The 19709-nt window shown below is 37.7% G+C and overlaps 1 protein-coding gene across 4 annotated transcripts in view; it reads right to left on the reverse strand.

Moving 5' to 3' along the window:
* Positions 1-19709, reverse strand: part of ECPAS (Ecm29 proteasome adaptor and scaffold) — a 121560-nt gene that overhangs the window by 78243 nt on the left and 23608 nt on the right. For all 4 annotated transcript variants that reach the window (XM_054500502.2, XM_063650281.1, XM_054500501.2 and 1 more), the window contains 3 exons: positions 9846-9976; positions 2842-2958; positions 767-885 (listed from right to left, as the gene is read on the reverse strand). In XM_054500502.2, coding sequence (XP_054356477.1) covers positions 767-885; positions 2842-2958; positions 9846-9976 — 367 coding nt within the window. The remainder of the gene's footprint in view (positions 1-766; positions 886-2841; positions 2959-9845; positions 9977-19709) is intronic.

The raw sequence follows: 19709 nt of genomic DNA on the forward strand, positions 1-19709 counted from the left end.
TTATTCTAAAAATTAAAAATCAATCATATTAATATTTTGAATACAACATTAAAATTTCCACTGCATGAATTTAAGTAACAGGCCTCAGTAATTCCTTTCATTAACACCTTTTGATATTCTTAAAACATCTGAAAACAATTTCAAACAGTGCTTGTAACGTCTATTAATTTTACTTGTAAACTTCTGTATTACACTATTTCTTGAAAAATGAATATGCTCTAAAAGGTGAACTGAAAACGTAATTTAACTCCATCTTTCCTCTACACTTCTGCACTCTTCATCATGATTCTCACTATGACAGAGCTACAACGAAGAACTTTTGCCTAAGCCTAGAAACAAATGATGTTATCTAAAACCCTTTTCACCTCACCAGTTCCCAAAATAATACAAACGAGTGCTCTGTTCCTTAAGAAAACCACTGTGAAACTTTATATCTTCCAAGATAGAAATGTTTTGATGCAAAGGATTTTTAATTCTAATTTTTGCAATCACGTAAAATTAACTGCTTCAAGATAACTAGCCAAAAAAATGCATAGACTTAGATAAATGTTAGTTCTGCACATTTTTCAATGTTCCCATCAAGAAATTTTATGATAGTATTAACAAAACAGTAACTTTGAGGTACCACGGAAAATTCTATTATTTGTCAGCTAAAACAGCTCAAGACCTCCCATTTGCTCAAGTAAAACCAAATATGTGAACTAATATTAGAAAGGCAGTTGTTGACTCCTGTAGGAGGGAAATTAGATAATTGAGGAAATCATACCTATCCTGCTGTGGCTGAGGCTTCCCTTCCATGGCAGTAAGAAGCGTAGGGGCCAGCTCACACTGTTTTTCCACTGGTAGGCGAGGATAGCCCATTTTAACATAAATTATAGTAAAATTCTAATGCAATAAGAGAAAAGCAAGTGAGTGTGAAGGAAATATTCTATGATTTCAATGAAAATAAATCATTGATAACTTAGAGAGTTATGGTTACAACAAAGACATTGTAAACGTGACTCATCCTCCCTCCATATTTATTGCACCTTTACCAACTACTGTATCTCTGAGGAAGAATTCCAGTTCAACTTATTCAAAATGCTTGCTTTAAAGTAGGCCTAATGTGAGGTAGCATGGACTAATCTAAAGCGTTCATATACGCAATTTCTTATCGTGGAGAAGAAAGAAATAATCAACCTATTTACACCTACACACTACATATTAGCACCAGATCTCCCAGTCTGTTGCATTAATCCTTACAAGCTACGAGGAGATCAGGTGTTGACAAATCCTAGGCTGCCATTTCCCACTGGTCAAATGACTAAAACAAACTTAGTATACTGCAGCACTCTGTGGTTCCTCACTCCAGTAACTCACCAATGCATGATGACCCAAAGGAAACTGAGTGCTGTGTGTTTCTGCAAGGTCGAGCATCCCAAATTTGAAAATCTGAAATTCGAAATGCTACAAAATCTGAAACTTTATGAGTGCCAACAAGACACAAAAAGGAAATGCTCCTTGGGGCATTGCAGATTTTGGATTTGGGATGCTAAATCAGGTAAGTATAACGCAAATATTCCAAAATCCAAAACACTTTTGATCCCAAGCAATTCAGATAAGGGATACTCAACCTGTATCACTATAATCTGTGTGAATACTGGATTTTAAGCAAACCCATAAATACGCATCTGGATTTACAGATAAGATTAAGATTTGCTTTTCTGAAGCTTTTTAATTTTTTTTCCCCCAAGATGGAGTCTCGCTCTGTCACCCAGGCTGGAGTGCAATGGCACAATCTCAGCTCACTGCAACCTCCACCTCTGAGGTTCAAGTGATTCCTCTGCCTCAGCCTCCCAAGTAGCTGGGACTACAGGCACGTGCCACCACGCCCGGCTAATTTTTGTATTTTTAGTAGAGATGGGGCTTCACTATGTTGGCCAGGCTGCTCTTGAACTCCTGACCTCATGATCAGCTGGCCTCAACCTCCCAAAGTGCTGGGATTACAGGCATGAGCCAACGTACCTCGCCTCTGAAGAATTCTTTAATAAAGTAAATGGGCTTCATAAGATTACTTCTTTAAATAAATTATATTTGGCATTTTTATTGGCACACAGTGTTCCTATTTGCTTAAAGAGAGGAAATGTGTAATTGAGCCAAATATCCAGAACAGACACAGACAAAATGACGTCTGGACCAATAACAGGCTCCAAAAGGTTTGTGACTCCAGATGTTAGATAAGATTCAATCGATTCTGCCTCAATGCTAGGAACTACAAGCACCAGGAAAAGAACATCACCTGCCATCACACAGCATCAACATTTTTTACATTTAATTTTTATGAAGACAACACTTTAAAAGGAATGTTTCTTACCAGACTCAGATTTACTCCACTTTATAAAAAAGATATCTTTCTGAATACACACATCAAAAACACAAAAGATTTTTTTAAATTCACTTTCATGTATCTTCTTGCCATTTTACTCATTTTTTTCTTCCACTATGCTTTATTCGTGCCCAAGCCATATAACATTTCCCTCTATTCAGACCCATTTCATATAGTCTCTTACCAAAAATCAAATCATTCTTTTATATAACAACATACCTGAGAAGTCATTTCACCAACATTCCTTTGCCCAATGCAAACAGCTATTCATTACCCTGCTACTGTAAAGTAGCATTTTCTCTGGATTGGTACTCAGTGGAAAAACAGTGTGTCATTTAAAAAAAAAAAAAACTCATGTTTCATTTAGAAGTGGTCTAAGGTGAAATTCTAAGCTTGCCAATATGTTGATGACATCTAATAAATGTTAGGAAAGAAAATTTGCTGTAAGTCAGAAAATATTCCAATACAACACTCACTGTGACAAAGGAAACTGCAGCAGGGTCCTGGTACTGAACCAACAGTGTCTCTACTGGAAGTTGTATTTTGGGGCGGCTTTTTATACGTTTATTCAGATGGACCAGCAGTTCCATTACCTAAAATACAGAGCGATGGGAACTGAAGTTATTGATCATATCTTAAAAACCACTCATCCATTTCTCAGATGTTGTCTATGTTAGTAAATAGTAGCTACTTTGTTCTTTTAAAGGGTGTAAATTTTACATCCCAGAAAGGAAGTATACACTACATGAGTCTTTGTTCAAAAATACTGTCTCCCAAAAATCTATGCACTAGTGAATTTCTTTTTTTCTTTTTATTTTATTTCCCAAGACGGAGTCTTGCTCTGTTGCGCAGGCTGGATTGCAGTGGCACAATCCTGGCTCACTGCAACCTCCGCCTCCCCTATTCAAGCAATTCTTCTGCCTCAGCCTCCCGAATAGCTGGGATTACAGGCGCACGCCAGCATGCCCAGCTAATTTTTGTATTTTTTCACCATGTTGGCTAAGCTGGTCTCGAACTCCTGACTTCATGATCTGTCTGACTCTGCCTCCCAAAGTGCCAGGATTACAGGCATAAGCCACTGCGCCTGGCTTTTTTTTTTTTTTTTTTTTTTTTTTGACACGGAGTCTCACTCTGTTGCCCAGGCTAGAGTGTAGTGGTGCGATCTCAGCTCACTGCAACCTCCACTTTCTGAGTTCAAGCAATTCCCCTGCCTCAGCCTCCCAAGTAGCTGGGATTACAGGTACCCGCCATCACGCCTGGCTAATTTTTGTACTCTAGTAAAGACGGAGTTTCATCATGTTGTCCAGGCTGGTCTCAAACTCCTGATCTCAAGCAATCCGCCCACCTCAGCCTCCCAAAGTGCTGGGATTACAGGCGTGAGCCACCGCGCCTGGCCAAGTGAATTTATTTTTACAATGTCCTTTAGTTAAACAAAGTTGAGATCCAAAGTTGGGCCTACACTGAAGCATGTCCCCCAAGAAGAACAGATTATTGCAACACATCATGAATACTATGAAAAGAGAGACATACAAGATACAGTGGGTTTCCAGAAGACAAAGGTATCTGCTATATCAAGAAAGACTTCAAGGAGGAAGTGACAGGAACACTGAGTCCTGAAGATTTAATGAGTTCCAAGCAGAGTATCAGTTATAAGAAGGAATGGGGCACACTGCATCTGACTGAAGCCCAGAACGATAAGAGTTCATAAAAGCAAGGTCTGGATTACAAAAGGATTCCGGCAAAATGCTGAGGCATTTTTATTTTTGTCTGGGAGTTGTTTTTTGTTTTTATTATACTTTAAGTTTTAGGGTACATGTGCACAACGTGCAGGTTTTTACATAGGTATACATGTGCCATGTTGCTTTGCTGCACCCAACAATTCATCATTTACATTAGGTATTTCTCCGAATGGTATCCCTCCCCCAGGCCCCCACCCCCCGACAGGCCCCAGTGTGTGATGTTCCCTGCCCTGTGTCCACGTGTTCTCGTTGTTCAACTCCCATCTATGAGTGAGAAGATGTGGTGTTTGGTTTTCTGTCCTTGTGATAGTCTGCTTAGAATGATGGTTTCCAGCTTCATCCATGTCCCTGCAAAGGACGTGAACTCATCCTTTTTTATGGCTGCATAGTATTCCATGGTGTATATGTGTCACATTTTCTTAATCCAGTCTATCACTGATGGACATTTGGGTTGGTTCCAAGTTTTTGCTATTGTCAATAGTAAGGCATTTTTATTGTATTCTGAATATCATCTGATACTATCAAATAATTTGTAAGAAATAACAAGCTTCCTCTCCTTTAAGTGGGAAAAGAGAGCAAAATAGGAATTGACAAGTCAACAGTTTGCATGGATAGAAAGGGATGTACAGAGGCTCATGTCAAATGGCCTCAATTATACTACAACAAAAAGATTATCTGCCAAAGGAAAAGAAATCGAGCATTGAAAAATAAGATTTTTAGAAGCCCTTGCCTAAGAAAGACTCAAGAGTTTAAGGTAATTATTCTGCAGGGCCAGGTTTACACTATTCTCCCTCATTTGTGAAATTTGTGCTCTAGCCTCAAAGCATGCACAAGGAAAGCTGTAGAGATGTTTGACACCGACAGCAAAAAATTCCAAGAGATCTAGAGCAATAATGAAATTGGTGAATTATGTTTAAGAATAAAAACAACTCTGTAATCAATGTTTGTTGAATGAATGATAAAATAGTAATAATAAAATAGCTAATGTTTATCACAGTTTCTATGCACTCTTCCCCCAGGCATTCTTTATCTAATACGATTCTCATGACAACCAGTGAGGTGGTGTCATTCCCATTTTACAGATGAGGAAGCAGAAGCCTCAGGTAAAGTAACTTGTCCAAGGACACTGGGCCAGCAAATAGCAAAGTCAAAATATGACTCCAGAGCCCATTTTTTTTAACCTTTTCAAACGCTGATATTTGAACTCACATCAGCGGAAGTGTTTGTCAGTGAGACATGATACCTTCCAAGAAGCTAGAAACTTGCATTGTCATCCATACTTCATCCGAACTTCCTACCTGTCCTGGATCTGTGATACCGCTAGGCGACAAGAGAAAACAATCAGGAGGAACTAGTCTAAAGGAAAGAGCCCTCTTCTGACATTCTAATCTAGGCCGATTCCTAGAGGGACTCTATAGAAAATTATTATCAATGGAGACAGAGAATCTTGCCCACAATTGCATGCTTTTTTTAAATAATAAATTTATTTTGATTTTTTTTTTCCGAGACAGGGTCTCACTCTGTCACTCAGGGTGGAGTTCAGTGGCATTATCATAGCCAACTGCAGCCTCGAACTCCCAGTCTCAAGCTATCTTCCTATCTCAGCCACTGCAGTAGCTCGGACTACAAGCACATGCTACCATGCATGGTTTTTTTCTTTCTTTTTGGCAGTAATGAGATCTTGCTATGTTGCCTAGGCTGGTCTCAAAAGATCTTCCAACCTCAGCCTCCCAGAATGCTGGGATTACAGGCATGGGCTACTGCACTTGGCCTATTTTGAATTTTAAATGGATTAATTACTTAATTTTCTACTAGCATTATTGTCATGTTAAATATCGGCGAATTTCCTAAATATGGTTATATCTTGTCTGGAATCCTCCATAAACCAAGAAAGATTTAAAAATCACTTGTGGAATTCAGATAACATTTCAAAGGCTACTGTAAAGATTAAATGAAAAGATAAGTCAAAGAGTTTAGCACAATGCTTAATATACAACAGTCCATTTTAGTTGTTTGATTCCATTTCCCCTATTCCAAAAGTTTTCCAACTTAACCAATTTTACATGCACAAATAAAAATGCTACTTTATTAGTATAAATTAAATGTATTAAGTTCAAAATGATTACATTTATCCTTATTACTTTATTGTGTTTGCTTTTTAAAGTTATAACAGAAAGATATATTTATTATAATAAATCAAGTGGAAAATCTTAAGCATCCCTTTTCCCTCGTCCTTTCACAGCCCCTTGAAGATATCAGTGTTGACAGTTTGATAACAAGAAAGTGAGAGAAGGAAAGAAAGGGAGAGAGGGAAAGGACAAATAGACCAAGTGATAAAACAGGTTAATAATCATGTATATTTCAAAATAGCTAGAAGATCTAAAATGTTCCCAACCCAAAGGAACAATAAATAATTAGGTGATGAGTATCCTAAATACTAAATTATTTGATTACATATTACATGCATGTATCAAAATATCCATGTACCCCATAAATATGGTATAACTATGTATCAATAAAAATTTTTCTTAAAAACTTAAAAATAGGTTAATAATCACAATAACTAACGTAAATGCCCTCAGCTCAAACCTCAAAAAATATGTGACATTTCCATTGTACTAAGAGATACAGCCAAAGTAAATAAGGTTAAAATTGCAGGGTGGGGCAAATATTTTATCAAGCAGACAGAAGGAAAACAATGCTTAACAATACTAATTTTGGATAAAACAGGTTTTGGAGAAAAAACCTTAAATGGAATTCAAAAGATAAAAAATATACATAAAATACTATAATTATTAATAAAGACAAGATGTTAAACTTGTACATCAAAATGCAGCAAGCCAAGATTATTAAAACTGAAAGAAAAATCAGAAAAACTGTAACAGCAGTAGGACATTGTACTTTAGTACTACCGACTTATAACAGGACTGGAAGACAGGTTCAAGACATGAATGCAGAATGTTACTAATGAATGGCCTTAGCGCATGCTGAGCTCCATATTCCACAAACAGGAAGTATTATTTTTATCTTCTGAAAGACTTTTCTTACAAACATTAGAATACACTTTGAAGGACTGTAACATTTGCACACTATGGTCTCTGACCAGAATGCAATAAAACCAGGCAAATTTTATATCAAATATTTTGAAACTAAAACAACACTCTTATAAATAAGTCAAAGATAAAATGACCAAACTGCACATCAATATAACTATTAGATATAACTAAAATAGTCATCAAAGAGAAATTCATAAGCTGAGGTCATTTTTGGTTCTTTTTTTAACATATTATAATTAAAGAATAAAGCATTTAACTTGATAGCCAAGCTTACATTTTGAAGTTCAAAAGCCCTGCATTCAAATCCTGGCCTAACCATTTGTTATTTGACCTTAAACAAGTTCATTAATCATTCCAAGCCTCAGTTTCATCTGTAAAATGGGATGCCTACCTCACATAATCTCGTGAGGATGTAAGTCCTTAGCACTTTTCTTGACACATAAGAACCATTGCCAGGTTATTATATAAATTAAAACTTTACACAAGAAAAACTTATCTAAAAAAAGAAATAATTTGAATAAAAATAGAAAAAAATACAGTTAAAAAGGGAACATTCATCTAAAAGCTGAGTTTCCTTTTAAAATGGCCCATTAAAAGGATAAAACTTTGGTAGTAATAAAATCAGAAACAAGAATAGAATTTCCCATTTGAAATAATGATAACAGAATATTAAGAATAGTATAAAATTATGTGAGAGATACGCTCATCTGCTTCAGTAAACATTTAAAATCTGTATGTATTCCATAACATCATGTTGTAAACATCAAATATACGTAATAAAATTTATTTTTTTAAAAAAGAATAATAGTATGATAGAAGTGAATGATACACAACTGAACATTTAAAGTAGATGGACAGAGATGAATGACTTTCTATAAAAAAAAAATACGAAGAAACAAAAAAACAAATCTAAGATAAGTAAATGAGTTAAAAACTACGATGATACTAAGCCTGGACTAACGCAAAAGTTCCGTTTGCTCTCCAGGTCTCCATTCTTGGCCTCTACTCCAAGTCTTTCTCCAGCCAACAGCTAGAGTGATGGTGGCACTACCATCAATACCCTTTCAAATCAGTGCCCCTGGAATACCTCTTTCCTCCTATCAGGCTTCGTCTCATGCACTGGGGACATCACTGTGGCCTTCTCCAATTTCCTGAAGCCATCACACTCTGTCCCAGCTCAGAACACCTGCACAGGGTCTATCTTTAATGGTCTCCCCCATCTCTTGGCCTGGCTACTTCCTGCACACCACAGAGGCCTCCCCTCATAACCCACACTTAGTCTAAATTATGTCCCAAATATATTCGTTCATAAAATCCTTCCCTTTTCCATCTTGGCATGTATCACAAATTACAACTATGTACTATTTGCCTGACTGTTTTATACAGATTTCCCCAACTAGGTGTTGTCTTCATCACCATATCCCCAAGACCTGGCATATAGAAGGCACTCAGTAAATATTTGCTAAATAACAAAACTGATAAGGCTAAGAAAGTATACAGAAATCAACTCAGGAAGGGCCTTTTAGACCTTGCTATCCTAATGGTAAGAGAAGGCCACAGAAGGGTTTTAAATAGAAGAGTGACATAATCTAATGCACGTCTATCTCAGCAAAGAAGGATTAACTGCAGACATGCCAAATATATGACAAGAATGCCCATTCCCTCCTGTAAAGAGATATAAACATAAAAGACATTCCTAAAGATACTCTTTCTGCACTGAACCCAAATCAGACCTTGGAATCCCTCTCAGGGCAGACCTCCAGGAAGTCACTGCCAATTACAGTGGCCCAAGGACTAAAACCTGACCATAGCTCAAAGACTGGATGACCTATTATAAATATACTGGAAGACTAATGAAATATTCTACAAATCAAGGGGAAATGTTCCATGTAGAACAGTTTCATTAAAAAATGAAAATACTGGCCAGGCACAGTGGCTCATGCCTGTAATCCCAGCACTTTGGGAGGCCAAGGCAGGTGGACTGCTTGAGCTCAGGAGCTTGAGACCATCCTGAGCAATAAAGTGAAACCCTGTCTCTACAAAAAATTTAAACATTAGCCAGGCATGGTGGTCTGCACCTGTAGTCCCAGCTACTTGGGAGGCTGAGGTAGGATGGCCTAAGCCCAGAAGACTGAGGCTGTTGTGAGCTGTAATGGTGCCACTGCACTCCAGCCTGGGTGACAGAGAACATATCTCAAAAAAAAAAAAAAGAAAGAAAATGAAAATCTGATGTGACAGTTATCCAACTTACTTTCCAGAATCCTGAAACAGGAGCTATACAATTATTTTGCTTAAATTTTTTTTTATTTTGCTTACTTTTAGTTAAGGTTATAATCATTGTCAACAATTAACTAAAGAATATTTTTGCCCCATTACCACATGCCTTTCATATTGGAATCAATGGCATGGATTTCAGATCATGTCTCCATACATTCCAGGATAATTATCTCAATTATATTATCTGACACTGATGCCAAGTAGACAGTTGGTGCTAAATGCAGCTGTGCTAAGGATACAAAAGCTACTTTTAAATCATAAAAGCTGGTTCTAGACTTACTCTCCATTTTGAAAGGCCATAATTAAGATCACAAACCTAGAATTCAATAATGGGAACAGAAAACTCACTTGATAATGTATATTCATTTATTCATCATTTAATTCCCCCAGCTGTCCCAACATGCTCACCTTTTTACGTACTCCTTCTTGGGTGCTAGACAGTTTGAGCAAAACAGGAGGAAGGAATTTAGATATAATATTCTGTAATTGTTCATCTGTTTCAGCATGGCCAAGTCGTAAAAAGACCCGTTCAAGCTGATCTATAATATAAAAAGAAAAAAAGAGAGAACTTAGCAAGCCAAACATAACCAATACCAATTATTTTTATAGCTTATTCCTTTTTTCTGTACTGCAATCCTTCAGTCAGGACTTTAACCATAGCTAGCCCTGTACAGATATTTTGACACAGCAACAAAACAACACCAAAAAGGTTAATTGTTCTAACCTGGTCTACCCTTTAGAATGGAAGAAAACAAAACCAAGAACAAAAAGTTCTCTCCCACATGCAACGTTACTCAGTTTTAACTGGATACTGGAAAGGATACAAGATTTCTGAAGGCATCTTCTGGAACTAGTTAGTAGAGCAAGGCAGCAAAACTTTAATCAGATACCATCAGTTATTAGGGACAATATATCTATCTCTGGTGAAATCATCTTACTGATGAAGTTTCTCCAAAGACAGGATCACTGCCCATTACTGTGTTAGGGTTACCTAGTTAGAAAGAAACAGCCAAGTTTCCCTAAGAAAGCCACTATGAGAGACATATGTTAAGTGACACCATGGGGATACTCTCAGCAAAACCCAGAGTTTATCACATAAACTTCAGACAAGGCAACTTCTTCAATCAGTACACTGCAGTGGCAAGCAGGGATGAAAGGGGAGCCTACACAAACAACTAGATATTTGATTTTAAGGAATTACTGTTAAAATTGTTTTAGGTACTATAATGGTATTGTGGTTAGGTTTGTTTTTTAAAGGTCCCTACAAAAATTGTCAATGGGAATTACGGAGTTTTCTAAAGAGCTAAAAATGTTCTATATTTCGATCTGCGTGATTATAGAGATAAATACATTTATAAAAATTCATCAAACTCTACACTTTCATACCTTCTACTGTATCTACTACAATTTAAAATATATATTTAAAGGAGTCTTTTTTTAGAGATAAACATGGAACTATTTGCAGGTGAAATAATAGCTAGTAGAATTTTCTTTAAATAATGAGGAGACACTGGGGAGGGGTTATATAAGTAAAACCAAGATTGCCACTAATTGATAATTATTCAAGCTTCATAACAGATACTGAGAATTACTATTGTGTTTGCCAGAAATTTTCCACAATAGTTTTCTAAAGGAAGATAGATTAGATAGATATAGACTGCTCAACAGATGGATCAATGACAGAGATGTAAATAAATACAGGGATAGACAGACAGATCAACAGATCGATCCTGAGAGGCGCAGAAGCAATGACATCCTAGTAGCAACAAGCATACCTAACACCCAGAATTGATCTTGTTTTTCAATACCACTCTCCAGTAAAAGGAACCAAGCTCCTTGGAAAAAGGTCTGAGTCTAGGGATTGGGGCAGGTCAAAAACAAGATGAGCCTGAAGCGTCTCGCAGTGCCTAAAAGGAAATGGAACATGGGGTCGGGCACAGTGACTCATGCCTATAATCCCAACACTTTGAGAGACCAAGGAGGGAGGATTGCTTGAGGCCAGGAGTTCAAGACCAGCCTGATCAACACAGAGACACCCCCATCTCTACAAAAAAAAGAAAAAATTAGCCAGGCATGGTGGCGAGTGCCTATGGTCCCAGCTACTCCAGAGGCTGAGGTAGGAGAATTGCTTGGGCCTGGGAGGTTGAGGCTACAGTGAGCCATGATGGTGCCACTGCACTCCAGCCTGGGTGACACAGTAAGACCCTGTCTCAAAAATAAAGAAATGGAACATGGAACAAGTCAAAGGGATACAGGAACAACCTGAAAGAACTAATAGCCCAAGCCATGACAATAGAAGGAACAAAATAAATAACAGCGTTGGATTATAAGCCAAAATGTAAATCTACATGAGTCCATACTGATGGAAATAATTATTGAATGATGAAAGAAACTGGGGGGGAAGAGGCAAATTCTTCTTATAGGAAGAAAAGTTTCCAAGTTTCCCCAAGAAGCCTGGGGGAAGTTTAATTCCTACCCACCCTCCCCCTTGAGGGTAGACTAGATTTACTGAACGCTTCCTTAGAATACAAAAAAGGAGAGATGTTAACTTCACAGGAGAGAAAACGGCCAAATACTATCTTAGTCCAGTAAGAAGGTAACCCTCATGATGTCATGCAGATATCATGTGTCCCTGAAATGATGTGACAAGAAAGGTATTTTACCCCTCTGGTATTAGTAACAAAAAACCCATAACCCAAATCTAATCATGAGTAAAACAACAGAAAAACCCAAACTGGGGGACATTCTATAAGACAGCTGGCCAGTACTGCTCAGGACTTTCAAGATCATGAAAAATAAGAAAAGACTAAAAAACTGTCTCAGACCAGAGAAAGCTAGAAAACATCACAACTAAATGGTGCCTTGCACAGGATCCTGGGAGGGGGAAAAGGACATTAATGGAAAAACTGGTAAAATCCAAATAAAGTCTCAAGTTTAGTTTAAAAAATTAATAATAAAAAGAAAGAAGGGAGGGAGGAAAGAAAGACAGGCTCATTCTGAGATACCAGTGATTCTATTTGATAAATGCTAAACGCTGCTATAAAAGAAGTTCTCAGGAATGCTGAGTTCAACCCACAGTGTTTGCAGAAGTTACAGGTAAGGGAGCAGCTCCTTAGTGCCTTACAGCTCTTAGGCTGTAGAAACTGCAAATTTGAGCTACAGAAACTGGAAAAGAATTTTCTGTGGACAAAGGCAGAAAATTAAACTCTTCATAATAAATTGACCTAGAGAATCTCTGTCAAAGTTAAAGAAAATGGTGGGGGGAGGTGGGGGGTGTTGGGGTGCAGCAGCAGGAGGATGTGAAATATCCGGTCCCTGTTCCTTTTCATGCAATCATTTGGATGCTTCTATGTATGCCCAGCATAGCTCCTAACATCTCCTCTCCCTCACGAGACAGACAAATGTAACATCCTAAACACAATAAAATTATGAGAACATGGGAATGGGAAGAAAGAGCACCAACCACCATGTGAGAGGGTCCTGCTAAAACAGGCTGGGTACACCAGAGGAAAAGGTAAAGCCTTCCACCTTCTTTGAGGTGAATCAATCTAACACTGTTAGGTCATCTTTACAGACCCATCCATACTTAAATAAAAGATAACCTTGTTCAAATTTCACAAAAAGGAAGAAAGGTCAACATCTACAGATATAACCAACTGCTACATTTTTCTTTTCCTTTTTTTTTTTTTTTTTTTTTTTTAAATAAGACAGGGTCTTGCTGTCACCCAGGCTAGAGTGCAGTGGTGCTATCACAGCTCACTGCAGCCTCAACCTCCTGGGCTCAAGCTATTCTCCTACTTCAGCCTCCCAAGTAGCTTGGACTACAGGCATATGCCACCACACCCAGCTGATGTTTTATTTTTTGTGGAGACAGAGGTCTCTGGTCTTGAATTCCTGGTCTTGAATTCCTGGCCTCAAGCGATCCTTATACTTTGGCCTCCCAAAGTGCTGGGATTACAAGTATGAGCCACTGCACCCAGCCTAAGTCTTTTGAGTACAGTTAAACTTACCATTCCTTCCCTATATGACTTCTGAGTTTCTAGGCATGCTTAGAAAAGTCATTTTCACTGCAAAATATTTTTAAATATTATATTGTGCAGAGAAGAGTTTACACAGACCAGGACTGCTACCTGTAGAAAGACTTGTTTTCGGCCGGGCACGGTGGTTCACGCCTGTAATCCCAGCACTTTGGGAGGCCAAGGCAGGTGGATCATGAGGTCAGGAGATCGAGACTATCCTGGCGAACATGGTGAAACCCTGTTTCTACTAAAAATACAAAAAATTAGCCGGGCGTGGTGGCGGATGCCTGTAGTCCCAGCTACTCAGGAGGCTGAGGCAGGAGAATGACATGAACCCAGGGGGCGGAGCTTGCAGTGAGCGGACATCGCGCCACTGCACTCCAGCCTGGGCAACAGAGCGAGACTCTGTCTCAAAAAAAAAAGAAAAAGAAAGAAAGAAAGACGTGCTTTCTAGCTGAGGCTGGCCCGTGGCTGACATCTGGAAACCTAGATTTCGGCAGGGTTCCCACCATGCCCAGAACTGCTAAGAGTGGTTCACCGTGCCTGTCTGTGCAAATAATACTGTTTATGCTGAACACCAGCTTCCCTTCAGGGAGGAATTTTGGTACATTTTAGGAAGAAGGTACCAACATGACCAGCCCCAAATAAAAACCTGAGGCACCAAGTCTCTGATGACCATCTCTGGTGGATACCATTTCACAGGTGCTGTCACAACTCACTTCTCGAGGAATCAAGCGTGTGCTATGTGACTCCACCAGAAGATTCTTGGAAGCTTGCACTTGGTTTCCTCCAGACTTCACTCACATGACTTTTCCCTTTGGTGACCTTGCTATACTAAATCTTAGCTGGGAGTACAAATATATGCTGAATCCTGTGAGTCCTACTAGACAATCACTGAAGCTAGGGGTGAACTGGGAGTCTCCTGGCAGGTATATTTATCTGTTTTCTTTCAAGAACACTTAGGATTTTGCTTTCTGCATTCAAGTCTTTGATCCATCTGGAATTTTCTTTTGGTATATGGAGGGATGTAGGAAACAAGTCTTTTGTGGGTTTTTAAAATCTTCTTAACTGTGTATAATACATACAGAAAATTATTCAAAACATAAATGCACGGTTTAATGAATTATTATAAACAATCTTGTGACTACCCCCCAAGTCAAGAAGAAAATTTATTTTGAAGCCTGCATAAAGAAAGATTTGTACTGGACTGAAAACAGAACTGAAGAAGACTGAAAGATTATATAACATAAAAAAGCACAGTGAGTTTTAAGGATCTGCCCAAGGTCACAGATGTAATTAGCAGCAGAGTAAGAATAAGAATGGAGTCTTCTGACCTTTAGTCTAAAAATCCTTGCCTATACCATACAACTGTCTCCAAGAATGACCTTATTTTCTATCAGGTACGCATACTATACATACTATACCTTATACAGGAAGTTTTATTTGAAAGAATATCCAAAGGTTCACTAGAATGTGTCTCATTCAGGCAGTATTTATTACAAAATTGGAAAAACATACAAATTCAAAGGTCAGAAAACAACACTAGAGGGAACTCACTACTATGAATAAGAAGCTAACTCCATATGTGACCAGCTGCAATTCAACCTTTCTCCTCCTCCTTCCTGCTCATCAAAATTCTCTCCTCCTTCAAGGCCCAGCACCCTCCCAGTTTCACAGTCAAGCACTCAATTCTCCTATCTAGGTCACTCATTCAAGTGTCTACTGAAACTCTACCATGCGCCAGAGCTTGGTGGTCATGGGTAAAAAGAGTGAAGAGGGAAGAGGCATGGATGTTGTCCAGGCTTACCTCACAGGTATACGATAACTCCATGTAGAAAGAAAATAACAGAAGGCCTAGGACAGACTGTTTGCGAGCAAGCATTTAAATGCAGGAGAAGGAAAGTCTGAAAAAGGGAATGGTAGGCAACAGACAAAAATAAAAAGAAAACGTGGGGTCAGAATAATTAAGAAAGATTTTCCTAGGAGACAGCAGTCAACCATTTCAAATGATGCAAAAAGATCATGCAATATAAGAATTGAAAAGAATCCAGTTCATTTAGCAATAGAGTTTACACCTGACCTTGACTCAAGCAGTTTCAATGAAGTGGTAGAGACAAAAGCAGACTGTACAGGGTAGAGGAATCAGTGGAAGATTAAAAATGATGCGAGGAATACAGTAAATGACAACTCTTTAGAAACGTTTAGTTATGAAAGGGGAGGGAAACAGTTATTTTTCATTATTTCAATCAAATAAGAGCTCTGAGCACATTTAAATAGCAACAGGAAAAAGCCACTAGAGAAAAAGAAACTGAAGAGGGAAAAAAGTATTAGACTGTGACCCTGAGAATATGGGAGAGATTAGGATTCAGCTCAAGGTCTGAGGAATTACCTTAGATAGGACAAGAAGGCCATCTCTGCCATTATAACAGGAGGGAAACAGGAAGACTGCTGTTGATAAAATCAATGTTATAAATTTTATGGAAGGGCCTGAAAGAATTCCCTTCTGATGGTTTCTATTATTTCTGTAAAATAGAAGGCAAAGTCTTCTTCTGAGATTTGAAGAGCAGAGGGCAAGTCGGCAGTGTGACACTGGTAGGAAAAGGCTTGCCTCAGAGTGAAGAAGGGAAGAAAATTGACTGGTAAAATGAACTACAAACGTGAAGAAAGTGTAAAGGACGCAATTGAGGTTAGTGAATATAAATTTACAGCAGCATTAATCCACACAGTCAAACAAATAAAAAATAAATCTCCTATCCTTTCTTCCCCCTACCCCTATAGCATTTATATCAGTGTCTAATCACTGAAAAAATACAAACATATACAGACAATGTTTTCCAAATCTTCAGTTATAAATGTGATTTAGGAAAATATCTTTATTTCATATCAACCAACTAAGGAGAATTTCTGCTAAAAGAAGTATCTAGATTTTGTGTGCATATACATACACACACATGAGAAACACACATTTAAAAAGTATAAAATTCCTCCTTTGCATATATTATGGGGACAATTCTAAATGGGCTATTATTTATAAACTATACATTATTAATATAGACTTGTGAAAGCCCAACTAATGATTCTCTCCGAGAATCTAAGATATAAAGGAGCCAACGGACCTATATTTTCATGTCAGATACATTACTGGTTTTAGTAAACTAAAACTCTCTAAGGTTATTAACGAACTTGTCTATTAGGAACAGCATAAGATTGCTTCACAAGAATGTTGTGAAACATTATATAATGTTATATATGGCTATCATATTACAGGTGTAGCTTTTATATTCTTGTGTAATAAAGAATTTAGGTGACCTCTGTCCATGTTCCTGAGAGGAAAGCGCTAAACCCTTGGGATTTCCCCAGTAACTGAAGTGCCTTTGTTATTCACGGTGGGACCCTCTAATCACATCTGATAACTTACACTGAGTAAGTAACTCACAGTGGGCCCCAGATTGTTTATGCTAAGAGATAACTCAGGATGGGGGTTGATCACACTAGAACGACTAATCATCTTGCAGGTTTCGGCCAGGTGATTAGGGGAGTTGGGCAAGAGGAAGGGTTGGAGAGGGAGAGGAGGGTGGGGGGGGGAGGTGTTAGAAATTGAGTCACATGGGCAATGAGCCAATCAATCAATAACACCTGGTCAATAAAACCCTGGACACCAAAGTTCAGGTGAGCTGGTGAGCTTCTGTGATCGGCAGTGCATTGTGTGTATTATCACACACTGCTATACTGGGAAAGTACCCTGACACAACAGAAGCTTTGCATCTGGAACCCTCTCAGGCCTTGCCCTACATGTCTCTCCCTTTGGCTGGTTTTAACTTGTATCCGTTTCTATAAAACCATAACCATAAATACAGGGCTTTCCTGAGTTCTGACTCGTTCTAGCTAATGATTAAACCTGAAGGGGTCCATGGAGACCCCCAAATCTGTATCCAACAGGTCAAAAGTGAGGGTGGCTCTGGGATCACAGGAACTTGTAGGTGGCGTATGAAGTCGATTCAGTCTAGTGGAGGGCTATGTCCTTAACTGGTTAGGTTTGGCAGAGTGATTATACATGATATAAAATATTTTCCATGTTATATAAATATTATATATAATTATCTCTCAGAATACATTATTCCTTTAATTTTACCTTTTTCTTTTTTTTTTTCCCTTAAGCTCAGTGGCAAGAAGAAATTATCTTTTTCTTTTTTGTATTTTTTGTAGAAATGAGGTCTATGTTGCCCAGGCTGCTTGTGAACTCCTGGCCTCAAGCGATCCTCCTGCCTCAAACTCCCAAAGTGCTGGAATTACAGGTATGAGCCATCATATTTGGCTAATTTTACCTCCTTTTTAAATAAAGGTGACTACTACTACAAAAATAAGTATTTTAATAAATCAGAAGTCTACGAAATACTTGAGAACACACATTCCATCAGCTGGGAGCAAAACATGAATTATTAGTAGAATCCCACCTAGAGTAGGAATCCTATGCTAGGTATGTTAATAACCCCATTTACTACCACCAAAGGAAAACTGAGCCAGGCCAGAAAGCTAAAAATCCCATGTGACAATACCTCAGAGACACAAGAGCTCATCATATGGAGGCATAACTTAGTACAAAGTCATAATTACATGATTTTAAGGGGCTTTTTTAATTACTTCTAAAGACAGACCACAATGATACAACTTACAATTATAAACTCTGCTTTAAAAAACTGGTTCATTTTAAATTACCACAAATATGAACTGTATTATTTAAAAACCTCCCCACACAAAAAAATGCCAGGACCTTATGAATTCACTGGTAAATTCTCCTTTATAACTTCTTCCAGAGAAGAGAAAAAGGTGGGGTAAGGGGATGGCAGGGGAACACATCCCTGATGTTAAGAGGCCAGAATAACCTTGATACCAAACAAGGGTATCCCCAGAAAGATAAAAGCAAATAAAAGATATTTCTCATGAATATAGAGGCAAATGAGATAATAAAATAATATTTAAATCATAATACATAAAATAAGTAAAAAATATGTGAGTCAAATCCAGTGATATATAAAAAGGATAATACATCATACAAAAATTGGATTTATTCCAAAGATGCAAAGTTGGTCTAATATTTAAAATCAGTGTAATCTGCCACATTAACACAATAGAGAATAACAATCATATGATCATCTCAATATATACAGAAAAGGCATTTGATCAAATTCAACATCTCTTCATGCTAAATAGATGGGAACAAACTATTCATGTTGAATAGACAAAGAAGAAAAGAGAACTTCCTTAATCTGATAAGAGATTTTTATAAAAACTTACAGCAAACATTATATCTAAAGGTAAAATACCAAACACTTTTCCTCTGAGTTCAGAAACAAGGTAAAGATGTTCACTATTACCAATTCTATTCAAATTTGTACTGCAAATTTTATTCAGAGCAATAAGACAAAGAAAAATAAAAATGCATTAAGATTAGAAAGGAAGAAATAATATTTTCATTATTTAAAGATAATGATTGGTACACAAATCCAAAACAATCTATGGAAAAATTAATAGAATAACAAAATACACAAATCAATTGGTTTCCTATATAATAGTAATAAACCATTAGAAAACAAAATTTGAAAACATCTATTACAATGACATCAAAACACATCAAATAGCTGGGAATTAATCTAGGGAAAAATGTGTAAGACCTCTACACAGAAAACTAAAATACACCACTATGAGAAATTAAGGAAAACTTAAAGGATACACCATATTCACAGATTAAAAAATATTAATAGGATGTCAATTCTCCCCAAATTGACCTATAGACAATATAATCCAAGCATAATCCATCAGATATCTTGGGTAACACTAAAAAGCTGATCCTAGAGCCAGGCACAGTGGCTCGAGCCTATACTGGTTCCAGGCCAGCCTGGGCAAGATACGAAGATACTATCTCAATCAATGAATGAGTGGATGAATAATCTTTAAATGTGTGGATACCACTAGAAGAAAAAAAAAAGTTGATTCTTTCTATAGTTTAAAGAAATGCAAAGGACCAAGATTTGCCAAAACTATCTTGAAGAGGAAAAACAGCTAGAAGACTTCGGTCAAATTTCAAGGCTAACTACAGTAGGCTGGGCACAGTGGCTGGCTCAGCCCTGTAATCCCAGCACTTTCGGAGGGCAAGGCAGGCTGATCACTTGAGCTCAGGAGTTTGAGACCAGCCTGGGCAACATGGTGAAACCCCATCTCTACTAAAAAAAAAAAATTTAGCTGGGCGTGGTGG

Source organism: Pongo pygmaeus, chromosome 13, assembly GCF_028885625.2.
Source record: "Pongo pygmaeus isolate AG05252 chromosome 13, NHGRI_mPonPyg2-v2.0_pri, whole genome shotgun sequence".
In the NCBI taxonomy this organism is placed as follows: Eukaryota; Metazoa; Chordata; class Mammalia; order Primates; family Hominidae; genus Pongo; species Pongo pygmaeus.